The 16740-nt window shown below is 35.4% G+C and overlaps 6 protein-coding genes across 6 annotated transcripts; 4 read left to right on the top strand and 2 right to left on the bottom strand.

Moving 5' to 3' along the window:
• Positions 1 to 3265: 3265 nt before the first annotated feature.
• Positions 3266 to 4707, bottom strand: MONOS_2876 (uncharacterized protein; the record flags this gene model as incomplete). The annotated part of the gene is made up of 3 exons (XM_067872828.1): positions 3266 to 4021; positions 4081 to 4574; positions 4638 to 4707. 3 exons carry the CDS (start codon positions 4705 to 4707, stop codon positions 3266 to 3268), a joined length of 1320 nt encoding a protein of 439 aa, XP_067723125.1.
• A 1436-nt stretch (positions 4708 to 6143) lies between these two features.
• Positions 6144 to 6719, bottom strand: MONOS_2877 (uncharacterized protein; the record flags this gene model as incomplete). The annotated part of the gene is made up of 1 exon (XM_067872829.1): positions 6144 to 6719. One exon carries the CDS (start codon positions 6717 to 6719, stop codon positions 6144 to 6146), a length of 576 nt encoding a protein of 191 aa, XP_067723124.1.
• Positions 6720 to 6898: 179 nt separating this feature from the next.
• MONOS_2878 (uncharacterized protein) lies at positions 6899 to 8009 on the top strand (the record flags this gene model as incomplete). Its single annotated transcript, XM_067872830.1, has 1 exon — positions 6899 to 8009. The coding sequence occupies one exon, from the start codon at positions 6899 to 6901 to the stop codon at positions 7652 to 7654; it is 756 nt and encodes a 251-aa protein (XP_067723123.1). The 3' UTR covers positions 7655 to 8009.
• A 565-nt stretch (positions 8010 to 8574) lies between these two features.
• Positions 8575 to 9219, top strand: MONOS_2879 (putative Uncharacterized transposase-like protein; the record flags this gene model as incomplete). The annotated part of the gene is made up of 1 exon (XM_067872831.1): positions 8575 to 9219. One exon carries the CDS (start codon positions 8575 to 8577, stop codon positions 9217 to 9219), a length of 645 nt encoding a protein of 214 aa, XP_067723122.1.
• A 3196-nt stretch (positions 9220 to 12415) lies between these two features.
• On the top strand, positions 12416 to 15258 carry MONOS_2880 (Vacuolar protein sorting 4D (Vps4D)). Its single transcript, XM_067872833.1, has 7 exons — positions 12416 to 12457; positions 12566 to 12674; positions 12745 to 12889; positions 12954 to 13161; positions 13270 to 13748; positions 13884 to 14103; positions 14163 to 15258. Exons 1-7 carry the CDS (start codon positions 12428 to 12430, stop codon positions 14262 to 14264), a joined length of 1293 nt encoding a protein of 430 aa, XP_067723121.1. The 5' UTR covers positions 12416 to 12427; the 3' UTR covers positions 14265 to 15258.
• Positions 15259 to 15282: 24 nt separating this feature from the next.
• Positions 15283 to 15787, top strand: MONOS_2881 (uncharacterized protein; the record flags this gene model as incomplete). The annotated part of the gene is made up of 2 exons (XM_067872834.1): positions 15283 to 15304; positions 15504 to 15787. The coding sequence occupies 2 exons, from the start codon at positions 15283 to 15285 to the stop codon at positions 15785 to 15787; spliced, it is 306 nt and encodes a 101-aa protein (XP_067723120.1).
• Positions 15788 to 16740: the final 953 nt, after the last annotated feature.

Genomic DNA, 16740 nt, shown 5'->3' with positions numbered 1-16740 from the left:
AAAGGCAAGGCACAATTATTGAAACAATATTTGTTAAAATATGACCATTAGAGAGCAGCAAATAACATTCACAAAGATCAATCAAGAGCTTTTCATTCTTTTCTTCATTTTTCTTCTCTTCTTCAGCAATCATCTCCTCAAATCTTTCGAAAAGCAATGAACGATTAAATTCATCAACATTCTCGTTTTTAATAGTTTTCCAATATCCCATATGCTTCGGCAACACGGTTATATTTCCAGAAGACAATTTCTTTTCTTCAATCATTTTGTGTATTTTGTTGAAAAGTTCTTCTATGAAAACTGATTCAAATTCTTTATCGCTCATTGCATCAAGTGTTTCATTCATTTCTTGGATTTTCTGCTTCTGTTCAATTTCGGTGTAGCGTTCAAACTCAGAAAATAATTCTTCAAAAAAGAAAAAATGAAAAAATAACAATCAACAAGAATAAAAATACAAAAATGAATGCAAGCTATTGAACTTTTTTGTGGTGCCAGCTGCCTACATTTTTGAAAACATAGCATTCAGAAAACAGCAATATTTTTCATTTTATCTAATTCGCAAACCTTTGGAGTAAAGAAGTTTGAGACTAATGAATATTTAAAATAGCTATAGATAAAATGTATTCACACCGTTCTATCTTTTATTGACATTATTTGGTTGGATATTACGAAGAAAAATAACGCTTTAAATACTGAACCTTTGTTGTTATGGAAGTTCTGATCAGTTAATTATTTGAGATAAGTGTATTTTCTGACATGAAATAGATGAAAGAAAAATGAATGTGATATGCAAAATGGAAAGTGTCATTTTCTTGTCGTGGAGCTCCGAAATGACAACAACGAATTGAACTTAGAATTTTTGTTATATTATATTTTCTGTTAAATCATCTGAAGACTATCAATCTTTTGAGTGACAAAAAAACTATTGAGGAAAAGAATATGAATTTCTCTTATTTTTAAACAAAAATATTTTCTTCTTTAACTTTGTGAAAGCACAGGAATTTGACTGATTAAAATAATGGAAAAAAACTAACTGAATGTTCTTTTTTTCATCATATGACAAATGAAAATCAAACAATACAAGTGTCAAAAAACGTTGTATTTTCTTCTTTGAAGTGTCTGTTGATTTGACAAAAAAAGGTGATTATCGTTCGAAGTTTGTTTTTATCTGCGCAATGCAAAACATCAAAAAATAAGGAATAATTACGATTTCTCTCTTCGTATTCAACAATCTCAGGATTTCAATAACTTTCACTTCGGAATTGATTCGTGTTATTTGAGTTGTTTCGTTTGGCCACATTGAAGTGTTGGTGGAAGAAGTGAAAAATGGAAATGGAGGCAGGGCGACGTCTTGAGCAGATATTTCTTGTTTTCATTTCTAAGGAAATTCTTTTGATTCTGTTTTCAGTTAGTAACATTCACAGATGTTGATCATTCTCACTCTGTTGTTCATCCACTGTTAAATTGGTTATTGCGCCTTGAATTCATCATCTTCTTTCCTCTTTTCTGTAAGTTTAAGAGAAGTTTCATTTTTGTTGGTCAATTCACACATCCTTTGAAAGTCGATGATATTGAACAGGATTTTCAGTAAAGGACTCACAAAAAAATAGTGGAAGTGGTGGTGAAAAAAGATCAAAGGTTTCTTCACTTAGAAAAAGTTGAAGATAAATGATCGTTCTCATGGATTGCTCTGTGAAGGAAAAGTGGATGGATTATTGAATACTTTTCACGAAGGTGGTGTAATTTCCAAATCGGAGCGAAAGATGCTTTTTGGACAAGATTCGTCTCTTCTGGCAACTTCGAGGAGATTGAGCAGAAAAGCCAACGGGACTTTTGAGTTGATGATATTTGAAGAAGTTAAGAATTTCATCAAATAAGAATTGAATTCATTTTTTCTTGAATGTGGGTGAATTTTCATTGCACTTGTTGGATTATTCCTTTCAGAAGGGATTTGTATCTGCTCTTTGTTCATGCGAACTTTCTGAAAGAAAATCAGAAAGGGTGTAAATTGAAAATGTAAATGAAGAAGATAACAACGGGTAGTGATTGATAAAACTGAAAGTGGATGATTCTCTTCGATGCATTATTGGATATTTGGATGCATTTGGGAGTGTTGAGAAATGATGACAGGAGATCGATTTCTGTTGTGTGAAGGTTGAGGAGAAATGAAAGGAAAGAAGAGATAATAAGGCGAGGATAAAACAGAAAAAGAAGAAGAAGAAGAAGAAGAAGAAGAAGAAGAAGAAGAAGAAGAAGATGATGATGATGATGATGATGATGATGATGATGATGATAGGGAAGAATCAGAAGAAAAGGTTGAAAGAAATGACGATGAAGAGAAGGATGAAGAGAAGGATGAAGAGAAGGATGAAGAGAAGGATGAAATAGAAGAAGCGAAAAGATCGATGATGAAAATGAAGATGTTTGAAAAAATGGAGGAAGAAGGATACGAAGATATCATCACAAGCTTTCATGAAATTCTTGATTTTCTGAACAAAAAACTTGATTTTTATGAAATATCATTGGATATTTCTGAATATTTTGTAAATGTTTGAAGAAATGTGATGTATTTCTGCTTGTAACTCAAGATTTTTTAATCGATTTATTTTTTGAATCATTTCATAATTAAAATCATATACGTTTTGAATATTTATTTTTACGAAACACTCCAACAATTATTTTAATAATAATGCATCAAAACTGTCCATTATTTTCTCAATAAAATTGCTTGTTTCATCGCTTTCACAACAATTTTTTTCACAAAAAGGGAATTTTCATTTTGTTTCATTATTTCCGTGGCCTGTTTCGCTTTTTCATCAAACATGCCTGATGACTCTTCTTTTTCGCTCTCTGTTCTTAAAGAATTCTCATAATATCAAAGAACTGAAACTTCGCAGAGTCTGAGAAGGAGCTGCTTCTGATGGAGAGATATGCTTGAAGTGATAAACTTCAATAAATTTCAGCCGTCGCCCATCTATTTTTCAATGAACAAGTCGGCATCAAAATCAAAGGATAGGAAAGAGACTCTTTCGAATTGGCTTTTATATTTTTGGTGCAGATCATTCAAAACAGATGAAAAAAGATGAAATAAGCTAGAAATCTTCAGCCAAATCCCACATTTTGCATTAAATGCACACATAAAATATATTCAAAAATAGAGCAAAATTTCTTCATCGATAAGAATGCAGCATGTTCATTCATAAGAAAAAAAGAGAGAAAACGAAACACCAAAAGATAAATGTGGTGAATAAAAAATAAAAGTGAATCAGCAATGAACAAAATAATCTTCAATTCTTTGAACAAAAAAAATGTTTCTATATTCTTCTTCAACAATGCAACAGATGAATAAGATGATGCAATCTTCATATCCTTCTTCTTCCAATCTGTCAAACACCTTTCTTTTTGTTTCTTTTCTTTTTGTTTCTTCGTTTTCTTTTTTATTCACATTCTTCAACCTCTCACAAACATTTTCGAAAAATTGCAAATAATCATCAACTGGTGATTTTATCAAATCAAATCGGATGATTTCTCCCAAAAAAGCATCGACAGCTCCACTTTTCAACAAATCCTCAATCTCCACAGTAGTGTTATACGATACAGTTATAAGTAATTCAATGCATTTTTCACAAATTTCTCTGTGATTATCCTTTGCTGCTCGAAGCATCTGAACAATGCACCCAATGAGAACAACATGTTCTTTTTTTCGTATTTGGCACTCTCTAAAATAAATATTCAGTGTTGAGATCCATCTCCCTAAAACACTTTCGTCTTTCATTTCCTTCATTTTATCTTCATTTTTCTTCCAGTCGATACATTTAGACAATTCTTCTAACTCTCTTGTTGCTTCCCTCACTAAATGAAGTTCATTCAAAATAATATCTTCCAAGTCTCCATCATAGAACAATCTGCAAAATAAAAACTCCCAAACAGACTGATAGGAAAGTCGTGTCAGATTATGATGCTCTTGATGATATTTGAAGATCTCTCTGATTTCATTCAAATACAGTTCTTGTTCAACATCCTATTGATAAAAAATGATAAAAATTAATAAGATAAAAAGAAAAACATAAACACTCATACGCGATACGCACTAATGCGATTCAAAGCCAACAAAGCCATTTCCGTTTCTTTTTGAGTCTCCTCGCTTTCCTCTTTCTTCAACGCAACTTTCAGAAGACAAGGCACACAAATTGATAGTAATTCGGGTGGGAAACCAGATCTTAGAGAAATATAGCATTCGCAAATGTCAACAAGAAGCTTTTCATTTTTCAATTCTTTCTTCTTCTCTTCTTCAGCAATCATCTTTTCAATTCTTTTGATAAGTTTTGAATCTTCAAAATTGTTACTCCACATCTTAATCAGTCCTTTTAAATATCCAATGTGTTTCAGCAACAAAACAGCATTTTCTAAAGTCAATTTCTTTTCTTCAATCATTTCGTCTATTTTATCAAACATCTCTTTTGAGAAAACGGATTTAAATAATTCTTCATTCATTTCATCAATTATTTCATTCATTTCAACTATTTTCTGCTTCTGCGCATCTTCATTGCAATTTTCGAGATCGTCAAGCAACTCTTCAGAATGAAGAGAAAGCTAAGTGTTGAATATTTAAAAAAAAATTGAAAAATTGAACAAACTTAAAAACTTTTCTCTTGTGGGAATATTTCGAATCTCGTCGATATGCTTATCATCAATGCACAACGTCATTCTGTTAATAGCAAAAAAACGTAATATTTATGAGCAAACATTTGTACAAAATGAACAATCGATAATGTTAAACATGTTTTATTATCTTGCAAAACGAAAAGGTTGCAACCACAAAAACAATTGCCTGACTTTAAAAAAATAAGTGTGGAAAAAGGAATATTCACCGATGCAAATGATCTCGGATGGAAAAGGTCAGAAATACAAATTGTTTTGTTTCTGTTTGATCAAACCATCGAAAATAATGATTCTTCAATGGATTTCGGATTTTGAGACATTTTATTCCATGAATTGGATTTTTTCCAATTTTGTTATCTAGGAAACATCAAATACTAAAAAGGAGTTTTGGTGATGAGAAAAAGCAAAACAGGCAAATAATCTTCTTGATGAGAGAAGAATTTTTATTTTTTTATAACAAAGTGAATTAAATTAAAAAAGGCAGAGAATGTTAATGTGCGTATGCATGAATGATTCTGTTATTTGTCTTATTTTTCTATTTTCTGTTTTCATTTGAGGCGACTTTCAGGATTGTTGAAGAAGAAAGAACTGAAAAAGCAAAAAATCAAAAAGAATTGATGATTCAAAGCAAAATGCACACAAACGGCAGGAGGACATGGAAAACATGTTTCATTGCAAAATGAGTCAACAAGGAAAATTTGTTAAGTCCATCACCAACATCAAAAAATACATGGTTCAACAGCTTGACGAATAACAACAATAACTTCTATGATCTTTTTTCTCAATTGTTTATTAAGCACTTTGAACGCATAATAGCAGTTTGGATTCAATTGCGTGATGATTGGATTGAAAAGGCATCAAAGTCAGCTGTGCTCATGACCTGAATCTGGATGAAAGCGAGTAAATAACATTATTTTCAATTAGCAAAAATACAAGAAATTATGAATCAGTGAATTCAGCTACTGTTTTCAAAGAATAAAGAGACCTGAAGGGAGTTTTGATTCATTGTCCGAGAAATCCTTTTGCACAAACGCAATCTTCATTCAGTCAATCAGAATCTCTTCGCAGGGCTTTGTTGCCATATCTTGTCACAATGGATAATAAATGTGAATTCAAATTCAAATCAATGGACTTTTCAATCCTCCATTTTCCCCGTAAAAGCCTCACAATCATCAGAGAAAACGCCCTCCATTTCACTCAAAATTCATTTGATTCTGTCAATGTGTTTCATTAGTGGTATCTTTATATTCGATCCATTATCTGCCCCTCATATCATTCAACTTTTGAAGCTGTTAAATCTGCTGAAAAGAAACAACTTGCAGTCGCAGCTGTTGCTAATTCTGTATGCATCGATGATAATCATTTGAAGGATTTGCATTCAATTTCATCATCATCATCATCATCATCTTATTTTTCTTCTTCTTCTTCCACTCTGACCTTCAATGCATGATCAACAAATAAAATGATAATAACCTATTGCCTTATATCGCTTGATGGTGGCGATCTTTCGCGGTTGATTTGCTTTCGTGATCAGTATGTTGTTGTGCTTTGTCACGTGCAGAGTTATCGGCAGAAGCTGTGGAGTATCTGAAAAAGCTTCTTGTGGCAGGGGCAGCTTGGCAGTTGTCTCTTTGCTCAGCGTCTTTGGTATTCTTTATCAACTTTCCCATTCCGGAGGCGGAGAAGCAAAGAGAAGAAGGCGGTGGGGGATGATCAGCCATCTTCATCTTCATCTTCATCATTAGCTCCTGCGATTGACCTTTCGGATGCTTCTGCGGTGGCTGCTTCATACACATCTGTAGCAGCGATGGACTACATCGAGAGGCGGCTGCGGTGCATGCACTGCACATGCCACGTGCGTTGCAGACGCTGTGTGGATATGTTGTGGTGCGGCTGGCTGTGTTATATGGGTGTGTTACGTGTGCATACGATGTGGCGCTTTCGGCGATGCTTTCGCTTCCGCTGGTGGTGCAGCTTCCGTTGCTTGCTGAATTGGTGGAGAAAGAAAAAGAAGAGCAAGCGGATCTTTGCAGCGGCAGATGCGAATGCATTCCCATCGATATACGACCTGTTTGACCCGTCGCTGCTGCCGTCGGCGATAGCGCGGCTGGTGTTGCGATCGCCGCAGTCGAGGCGTGTGATGGTGAAGCAGGACGACTAAGTGATGGGGCAAGGGGTTGCAGCGTGTGAAGTGGGGAAGATTGTGGAGAAGTAGCTGTACGTGGTGGGGCTGAGGATGGAGGATGTGGTTCTGTCTCCAGCAGCAATTGCGCCAGCGGAAGTGGAGGAGCGAGAAGAGGAAGAGGAAGGAGAAAGGGGATGCAAAGAGGGAGACAAAGAGGGAGAAGAAATGGGAGAAGAAGATGGAGGCAAAGATAGAGGGATAGAGGGAGGTGATGGGAACGAGGAGAAAAACGGGTATTCGACAGCGCACAGATACTTTGTGGAGAGAATCAAAGAGAAGCAGGGGAAGTTGGAAAGTGCAATGGTACTGTTGGTTGTGGAGGCGCTTGGGCTGTGTCGGCTGAGGTTTGTGAAGGCAGAGGCTGAGGCGGATTCAGACAAGCAGCATTCTTTAAAACCAGAAGTTTGCAGAACTTCGCAAAGAGATGACATTCAACAGGAGATTTCAAGAGCAGAAGAAGACTCAGCAGATGGATCTTTGGGTATAACTTCATATGGAAGTTCAGATGGAGTGGGAAAAGATGAGGAACAGGTGAAAATGTCAATGAATGAATTAGGGATGAATGAGGAGTCAGGGAGAGAGTGTGGTTCCATTGATTTGGAGAAGGAAGATGAAGAGGAGGAAGAAGAGAAAGTTGATGGAGACATGAAGCTTATTTTAAAGAAATATAAAGAACAAAAGCAGAAAGATGAAATAATACATGAGGTTTTGGAGAAGTGGACACAGAAGCTATTGCTTCTGCTTCACATAAAAAAGGCATATTTTCACAAACATAGTCGAAGCGGAAGGAATAGGAAGAGAGGGTGAGGAAGAGAATGAAGAAAATGAATAAATGAAATTTCTTATGAATTTTCATCTGAAAAAAAGGAGATAAGATGATTGAAAGCGAACTGTCGTATTCAGCGTTATTAGCAGTTCCTTGATTCCACACTCTTTTAGTTGGAGTTGTTGATCCACATTGCTGGAATGGAGATTGAGTGATGCTGATGCCATTGAAGAACACATCATTCCCCCTGCCATTTGTTGTAGTATTGCCATCGAAGAAACAGAATGTGATGAATTTGAACCCGCTCATCCAATCATATGTTTTTGTGCAGCACAGCGCAGCACCACCATAGGAAGTTGAATTTGATGTCAATTCATTATTTACAAATTGGCAATCATCAACCAAAAACTGAATTGGTTTATTTTGTGGAGGATTACAAAATGTGAGAGAACCAGCGGAATCACAACTAGAGTTTGAGATGCACTTGCATTTCGAAAACAGGAATTGACCTGGTGTTGACATTCCGTTGAGCAAGAAATGGAATAAGGGTACAACATGGTCATATGAGATTTTTCATTTTTTCATCATAAAGACAATTCTCATTAATTATACTGTTGTTGCACGATGTTTTTTTTTCAACGGAAATTGTTTACAACAATAATATAGTTTTTTGAAAAATCTCTCTTTTTCAAATATTTATGGGCTTAATCGAAACAAAAAAATGGAACTTGTTCCTATTAATTTTGGAACCGAAAGCATATCTGATCAAAATAAGGTATTCTATAATGAGTATTCAACGTGGACTTGGTTTCTCACTCATATTCGGGAAAATAAAGTCCCAATATGCCCAAAACATCGAATCCAAAAGAATTGAAATAAGACAGTATCTAACTACAGATTTTGGAAGTGCCCGAAATGCACAGAAAAAACATCAGTCAACAACAATACTTTTTTTGAAAATATGAAGACTCCATTAGGAACAACATTCTTAATTTGTTTGTGCTTCTGGCAAAAAATACCAATTACAACGATTTCAACTATCCTTGGCGTTGGTAAAAAGACAGTGGGATTTTGGGGGAGCGTCATTCGTGTGTGCTGTTCAAAATTATGGAATTCTACACAGCAAGTTGTTGGCGGAGAAGGAAAGATAGTTGAAATCGACGAGGCGATATGGAGAAAGCGAAAATATGGAAGAGGGAGAAAGAAGGATCAGATATGGATTTTTGGTGGCGTTGAAAGGCTCGAAGGCGGAGGGGCAGGATCTCGCTTTATGACCATTGTGCCGAATAGAAAAAGAAATACATTTATCCCTATAATCCAAAAATACATTCTGCCGAAAACAATGATCATTTCAGACAAATGGAGAGCGTACTCGTGTTTGGAAACGATTGGATACGGGTATCAAACCGTCTGTCATAGGAAAGAATATGTGAACAAAGAGACTCATGCATGCACAAACACGATTGATGGCCTATGGTCACATTTAAGAGCATCTTTTCCACGTTTTGCAACCAGAAAAAAGTATATTTCTGATCATATAGCAATGTATTTGGTGAAATCCTCAATTAAATTGGGCGTTTTTAATCTCATGCAGCGTTTTTCATAATATAAACCAGAAAAAGAAACAGAGAAAAAGGAACATAATGAAGAAGAAGAAGATGATGATGATGAAATTGATGAAGATGTTCTTTTATTGAAGATATACTGTGAAATGATGAAAATGAGACTGATAAAAAACGGAAGAAGATTATTCAGATGGTGCTGGCGATGGAGATATTGCTTCCGAATATTCTGCATAAAGAAAAATCCATTTATTTTCCCATTAAATTTTCGAAAATATTTTTTTCATATCAAAGATTTCATGGTGAATAAAAATTTTCGAAAAATTATTTTTTGTTTTTTTGTTCATAAACAAGTTTCTGTTCAGAACAAACAACATACTCATGCTTTGTTTGATATTTCCAATGCATCTATTCCACAAAAAATATCAAAAACTCACATGACCATATTGTTCCTTAATGCCTCCATTTCAAGTTGAATTTGCTTGAACAATAAATTTTCTTCCTCTTCTCCTTCGATCTCTTCATTGACGATATTTTTTGTTTGGCAGAAGGGAAGAACAATTGCTTCGTGAAAGGGAATTGTTAAACAAAAAGTCCGAATGAAATCGCCATCATATTTTTGTATGTTCAACATGGAGTGAGTTTGACAAGTTTTTTGTTGTTAATTGGGGTTCAAATGACGTGTTTATTGTTAAGAAAAGTTTCTCATTTCCCTTTTTTGTTCAATTCGATTGATTGGATTGTGCATTTTTTTGAAATGAAGAAGTGCTTCTTATTTTCAATCGCGCAGAAATCCAACTCTCCCTCTTTTGACTCACCTTCTGGAAAGAAAGCCAATTTCTTCTTCTTCATCATCTTTAGTTCTTTCACTCGTTGCTATTTCGATAAGCAACGTTGTCAAATGAAAGACCATTTGTTCACAATAAAACCTCTTCCTCTCCTTTGCCATTCATCTTCCTCTGAAGAGTTCATCTGGCTCATTTCATTTCATTTGCTTCAAGCATCTTCTTCTTTCACATTTCTGTTCATTTTGGTACATTGATACACTTCATCAAGCAAAACAATTTGCCCATGATCATACAACACACAACCATCTTCAATGATGTTTCTTGCTTCTTCGAAGAAATGGCTTCAATCATTTCATCTGAGCATACTCAAAGAAAGAAAGTGCAAAATCAACAGAACCAAACCATGGGTGAGTCATAATCAGTCAACAGATGATAGCCATATTTCAAACAAAATGGTACAGAACACTGCCTCAAGAGCACACAAAATGGATGTGATGTCGGACGTTGAATGTGCGATTGCTCATTTTAAAGAGGAAAGACAAATTTGATGATGAGATGAAAAAATGGGAGATGTTATGGATTGAATTGAAGAAAAGGGAAAATTGGATGTTGAATGAATGGAGATGGTTGTTATGAATGAATCAAAGAGAAAGGGAAAACATGAGATAAAGGCAAAATCGAACTGGGAGAGAGGGAGAAAATAATTAAGATTATTTTGAGTGAAGGAATTGATTCGAAAATAATGTCATCTTTGCACATCATTCAGACAGACAGGCATATGCTTCAGCATCAACATTAACTTCTTCCTCTTCTTTTTCGTAACTGTCTTCATCAAACAAAGTTCAAAGATTTCAATCAAAACATCTTCTTCCTCTGAAATTTGGGGGAGCAATGTTATTCTTTCCAAAATCTTCAAAAGGAATTATATCCTTCTGTTTGAAAGGAAGCAATGAAGAATAAAGTGAAAAGGAAAAAAAAGCCTCTTCTGTTTCTTCTTTTTCATTCAAGCCGATCATTGAAAACAGATGAAATTCATATTTCTTTTCTCCTTCTTCATCAACAACGATTTCTTTGAAAGGTTCTTCTCCTTCTTTTTCTTCTTCTTCTCCAACTTATTTGAAGGATCAAACGAGGAAGGCAACAGAATCCAAAAAACAAATCAGCAAATATGTTTCACGAAATGCAAGTGAAGAAAGAGAAAGAGATGAGGAAGATTGTCTGGAAAGCAGAGGAAGAAAAGAAGGAAGTTGATGATGAGGAGAAATCCTTCAGACAATCACCATCAATTCAAACATAATTCAAGAAACACATTAAATAAGACTTTTTTCTTTTGCATCACCCAAAGCATGTTTAACTTGCTTTCAATCACCATTGAAGAAGCTGTTGTTGTTTATCGTGTCATTTCAGCATGTTCAGCAACCACAAAAGAGGATGATAATTTGACGAGAGATGTTCTTTGCGGAGAAACCAATAAAGAAGATGAAACATCCTGAGAGTGCCAGATGAGAAATGAGTGAAAAGACAGGTGCTTCTTCTTTTGCTGAGTATGCTGTTTGCTGAGGAAAAAGAAAAAGGCAGGGTTGAAGAGAGATTCAAAAAGAAATAGCCATTCATTCTCATTAGCCATTTGTATATGATGTGGCAGCCATTGAATCCCAACGAAGAGAATCTGGTTTGCTCTAAAAAAAGAGAAAAATGTGTGCAAAAGGAAGCATTCTGACAATGAATACGAATTTCCTTCCGCTCTTATCATTCTTAAGGCTGAGCAACAGAATTCTCTGATTCCTTTCTATTTTGTTTTTGATGAACAATTGAAGGTGTTGTTGAATTGTTGTGCTTCCTGGATGCTTCTCATGGAACAGCTGCATTCGCGACATTTCTCATCTGATCGTCATTCAATCCAAGTCATATGGATTTCTGATTTCTCAAAGCATTTGATGAAAACTGAAGAAAAATGTCTTCATCATTCGTATGTCCTGACATCCTTGATGTTGAAGATAAACCATCAAGAATTTTCATTATTTATACGTTTCGTTGAAAAGTCATTTTGCTTTTTCATCTTCTGTTTTTCGATTTTTGCTTTATATTATAATTTTTTTTTTCAATTCCTTTCTCTATAAGAATTGAATTCGACTGATTCATTTTTTTCTTCGTTCAAATTCCTTTTAAACATCAGGAAAATATCTCATCTCTGATATTTGAAGAAGTTTGTTTCATTTTCATTATGTGTCAAAATTTTGGACGTAATGTTTTGCTTTGTGTATTTTGTTCCACTCAGTTTTTTCAAGTCTTTTTCTCATTTTTGTATTTTTTTTGTTTTTATTTGCATTGAAACTGTTGATTTTTAACAATATGATTGTAGAAAAAGTTTGGGACAAATCCCAGTTTTTTTCATATTTGCAAGAATAATGCGATATTTGAATGCAAATTGAAAACGCATATGATTATGGTTAAACGATCAAAAATGTCAATTCCAAACAACTTTTTCAAGCAGGTTTGAATTGTAGGATGCACGAAAAAATTGATTAACACATGAAATATATATCTATTTTATGAATTGATTTAAAATAATATTGATTCTGCATTTTTTTATAATTTCCAGGCACAGGAGTGTAATAAGTTAGCTGTTTCAGCTGAAAATGCCAAAGATTATCGATCAGCATTGGAACATTATAAAAGAGGAAGCCAAGCATTGTCTTTTGCAATTAAGTGTTTGTTCTTGCTCTTTTATGAAGAAAAGTACACACAATCTTTTTATAAAAAATTACTTATTTCCTAAAGATGAAAACAATCATGAATTCAAGGAAAAAATAAAAGAGATTCTGATAGATATGTTAAAAAGAGCTGAAGATATTCAAAAAGCACTTTCTCAACTCGAGAAAGCCAAAGAAGAACCTCCAACAACAGATGGGCAAAAATCTAAACCGTATATCAATAAATTGATCTTTTTTGTTCACATATTACTGATCCACTTCACACATTTATTATAGAAAAGGTTCTGGAGACGATGATGACAAGGGTTTGAAAGATGCTCTGGAAGGTGCAATTGTTAGAGAAAAGCCGAATGTTAAATGGAGTGACGTGGCTGGATTAGAACAAGCAAAGCAATTTTTGAAAGAAGCAGTCGTTCTCCCAATAAAGTTTCCAGACTTATTTGATGAAAAGCGAAGGCCATGGAAAGGAATTTTGCTCTATGGGGTTTGAGGAGAAAAAAATTTTTTTCAAACGATAAAACAAAAAAATTTATGTATCTTTTTTAAAATAAATATCTTTAATGAAATTTATTTGATTCTGTATTTTTAAAAGCCAACCGGTACAGGAAAATCATATTTGGCCAAAGCTGTTGCGACAGAAGCTGATGCTACATTCTTTTCTGTTTCTTCTTCAGATCTGATGTCGAAATGGGTTGGGCAGAGCGAACGGTTTGCAAACTCTCTACTTGAATTGGCACGAGAGAGCAAGCCGTCAATTGTGTTTATCGATGAAATCGATTCAATTTCCGGAAAGGGAGGAGACGCAGAGTCAGAAACGGCAAGAAAAGTCATGAGGGAACTACTGGTGCAGATGCAAGGCTTCGACATTCAGAACGACGGGATCCTGTTATTGGGTGCAACCAACAAGCCATGGAGTTTGGATTCGGCAGTTATCAGTGGGTTTGAAAAGAAAATTTTGATACCTCTTCCGGAGTCAAGCGCAAGAGAAAAAATGTTCCGCATTCATTTGGGAAACACACGAAACACTTTAACATCAGAAGACTTTAGGCTTTTAGGAGAAAAGACCGAAGGGTTTGCTATGTAATTTTTATTAAATGGAGAATATCGTATTAATTTCATTTGCTGTTTTTTTTCTCTTTCTGTAAATATTATTGCAATAATTCCTTTTATTTGAAAAAATAAAAAATGAATTGTTTTCCTTTTCAGATATTCTGGGCATGACATTTATATTGTTGTGCGTGATGCGCTGATGCAGCCAATTCGGCGGCTTGAGTCAATCACACACTTCAAAAAGTACCGTGTCAGAGACGCTGATGGCACTATGAAAGAGAAATGGGTGGGTGTGTCGCCATCTGAGCCAGGCGCAGTGGCAATGAATTTCATGAGCATACCGTCGAAAGAGCTATGCGCTCCTCCTGTCACACTGGTTTTTATTTATTTATTTATTTATTTATTTTCTTTTTGCGTTGTGTAATTCTTTATTAGGAGGACATGCTTTCATCTCTTATGCACACCGGACCTTCCGTTAAGCCTATTGATGCTGAGCGCTGCGAGAGATGGGCGAAAAAGTTCGGAATGTTAAGGTAGAGCCATTTACTCACAACAGAGTTATCACTTTGAGTTGACAAGTGTATTGAACTGTTCAAGTTTTAAAAAAAATAATAATTTATTAATAACATCTTTCTTTTGCTTGTTCGGTTTTTTTTTCTGTTTGAATGAAAGCTGCAGAAAAGATAACGAGAAAAATTTTTGAAATCATCACTTTTCCATTTTTTTTTTTTTTTCTGTTATTCATTTTGAAGACATTTTGAATTCATTATTAAGCGATTTTAAGCCATTTTATATTAATTTTTAGGTTATTTTTAAGTTATTTTCATCCATTTTGGAATCATTTTGAAGTCATTTTGAAACTTTTCTCATTTCAGTTCAAGCACGTTTGATGTGTTTTCGATTTTTAACATTTTTCTCTTTGACTTTTTTATTGATTTTTGTTACAAAAGAAGATGTAAGTGTTTTATGACCATTTTAGCAGAAAATATTTAAACGGACAGAATTTTTTCACAAAAGCTATAAAAAGAAAAACCAGCCAATCCTTATGGACTGGGTGAAGTGACTTGAAGATTACAACAATTAACAAATACCGAACATTTCTTACAATTTCATTTCTCCTTAAAATTTCTCATTTTTGCTTTTTTATTTCCAAATTCTTCTTCCCTTTCTTGTTCCTTAGCTTTTGTGGTGAATCGGAGTTAGCCTGTTATTGAAGCTTCTAAAACTTCTCAATCACCACTGCCCATTCAACAGGTTTTCATGTTGCCGCTTTGATTGCCGCTTCTTCTGGCTGAGCTTCGATTTCGGCTTCTGAGCAGCAAACTCTGTCCTTCCACTTGCTCCCTGCCAACAGCCATCGCAGAGAAAGAGACTTTATATGGATTAAATGCAAGCTTCTCAGACGGGGTCCGATCAGTGAGCGAAGAGAGGGAAGATGCAGAGGGAGAAGGAGTGGCAGATTGAGATACAGATTGGGCTGGGTTGAGTTCAGGTGAGGATGAAAAAGAAGAGTCATCAGAAGGAAAGTTTTTGTCATGCTCTTCAGAAGAAATGGATGTGTCGAAGTGACTGGGGAAGTATCGTTGTCTTTGATGCAGTTGGCAGATGGAGAGGAAGAACGGGATGAAGAAAAATAAGAAGAAGAAGAAGAGGAAGAAAAAGAAGAAAAAGAAAAAGAAGAAAAAGAAAAAGAAAAAGAGGAAGAGGAAGAGGAAGAGGAAGAGGAAGAGGAAGAGGAAGAGGAAGAGGAAGAGGAAGAGGAAGAGGAAGAGGAAGAGGAAGAGGAAGAGGAAGAGGAAGAGGAAGAGGAAGAGGAAGAGGAAGAGGAAGAGGAAGAGGAAGAGGAAGAGGAAGAGGAAGAGGAAGAGGAAGAGGAAGAGGAAGAGGAAGAGGAAGAGGAAGAGGAAGAGGAAGAGGAAGAGGAAGAGGAAGAGGAAGAGGTAGAGGAAGAGGAAGAGGAAGAAGAAGAAGAAGAGGAAGAGGTAGAGGAAGAGGAAGAGGAAGAGGAGGAAGAAGAAGAAGAAGAAGGAGAAGGAAAATTGCAGGTGGAATTTCATTGAAGGAATAAAGGGGAGAAGTGATGAAAGGGAGCAAAGTGTGACAGTCTCCTTTGCAGGAGTTTTAGCATTCCAGACTCTTTTAGCTGGGATTGTTGATCCACATTGCTGGAATGGGGATTGGGTGATATCACTTCCGTAAAAGAACACATCATTCCCCCTGCTATTAGTTGCAGTATTTCCATCGAAGAAGCAAAATGTGATGAATTTTATTCCGCTCATCCAATCAATTGTTCTGGTGCAATGAATACCAGCACTACCATAGGAAGTTGGATTTTCGACTTTATTGTTGATGAACTGGCATTCTTGGAGCAAATATTGAAGAGGTATTACTGGTGGAGGTAATGAAACGTGACTGCGCCAGTCGCATTTCCACCAGTATTTGCGATACAGACACAATTTTTGAACAAGAATTTTGGATTTGATGGAATGTTGTCGAGCACGATTTCACAACAGTTCCATAATTGCCCGTTATTGAACAACTTTCAACTTTGTTTTCTGATAATGCCCAAACAGAATTTGATTGTGGATTCCTTGCGTGAACTGCTCCTCCATGAGCAGCTGAACAGCTTGTGAAATTGGATTTGGTGATGTCAATTTTCAACAATCTATCGCAATATAACGCTCCACCGTGGTCATTGCTTGCGCATTTTGTAAATAAACAAGAAGTGATCGTGAGATTTGCGTTTGTACAAGAAACATAAAGCGCACCCCCATGGCCAGTTCCCCCATTTGAATAATTCCTTCGCACCATTCAAATTTATGGCTGTTAACATCAAACGAATCCAATCTTCCAGGTGTTTTTCTTTGAGATTCATTTCCAACATGCACCACAGCAGCATTTGATGAAGATCGAGTTTGATGGAAAAAGGAAGCGTTGAAGGCAGAGAGTGAATTATCTGAGTAGTTGACGGAAGATATGATAGATCTGTTGATAGAGTTTTGAGTGTGCTGAA

Source organism: Monocercomonoides exilis (genome assembly GCF_001643675.1).
Source record: "Monocercomonoides exilis strain PA203 chromosome Unknown scaffold38-1042076, whole genome shotgun sequence".
NCBI lineage: Eukaryota > Preaxostyla > Oxymonadida > Polymastigidae > Monocercomonoides > Monocercomonoides exilis.
This window is presented reverse-complemented; position numbering and strand designations above follow the sequence as displayed.

Bases quoted from the DNA above. Each gene is read 5' to 3' on its own strand.
- MONOS_2880 (XM_067872833.1), top strand. From the start codon at position 12,428: ATGTCAATTCCAAACAACTTTTTCAAGCAG. The intron at 12,675-12,744 runs GTTTGTTCTTGC...TATTTCCTAAAG, and splicing joins ATTGTCTTTTGCAATTAAGT to ATGAAAACAATCATGAATTC. The intron at 13,749-13,883 runs GTTTGCTATGTA...TTTCCTTTTCAG, and splicing joins TTAGGAGAAAAGACCGAAGG to ATATTCTGGGCATGACATTT.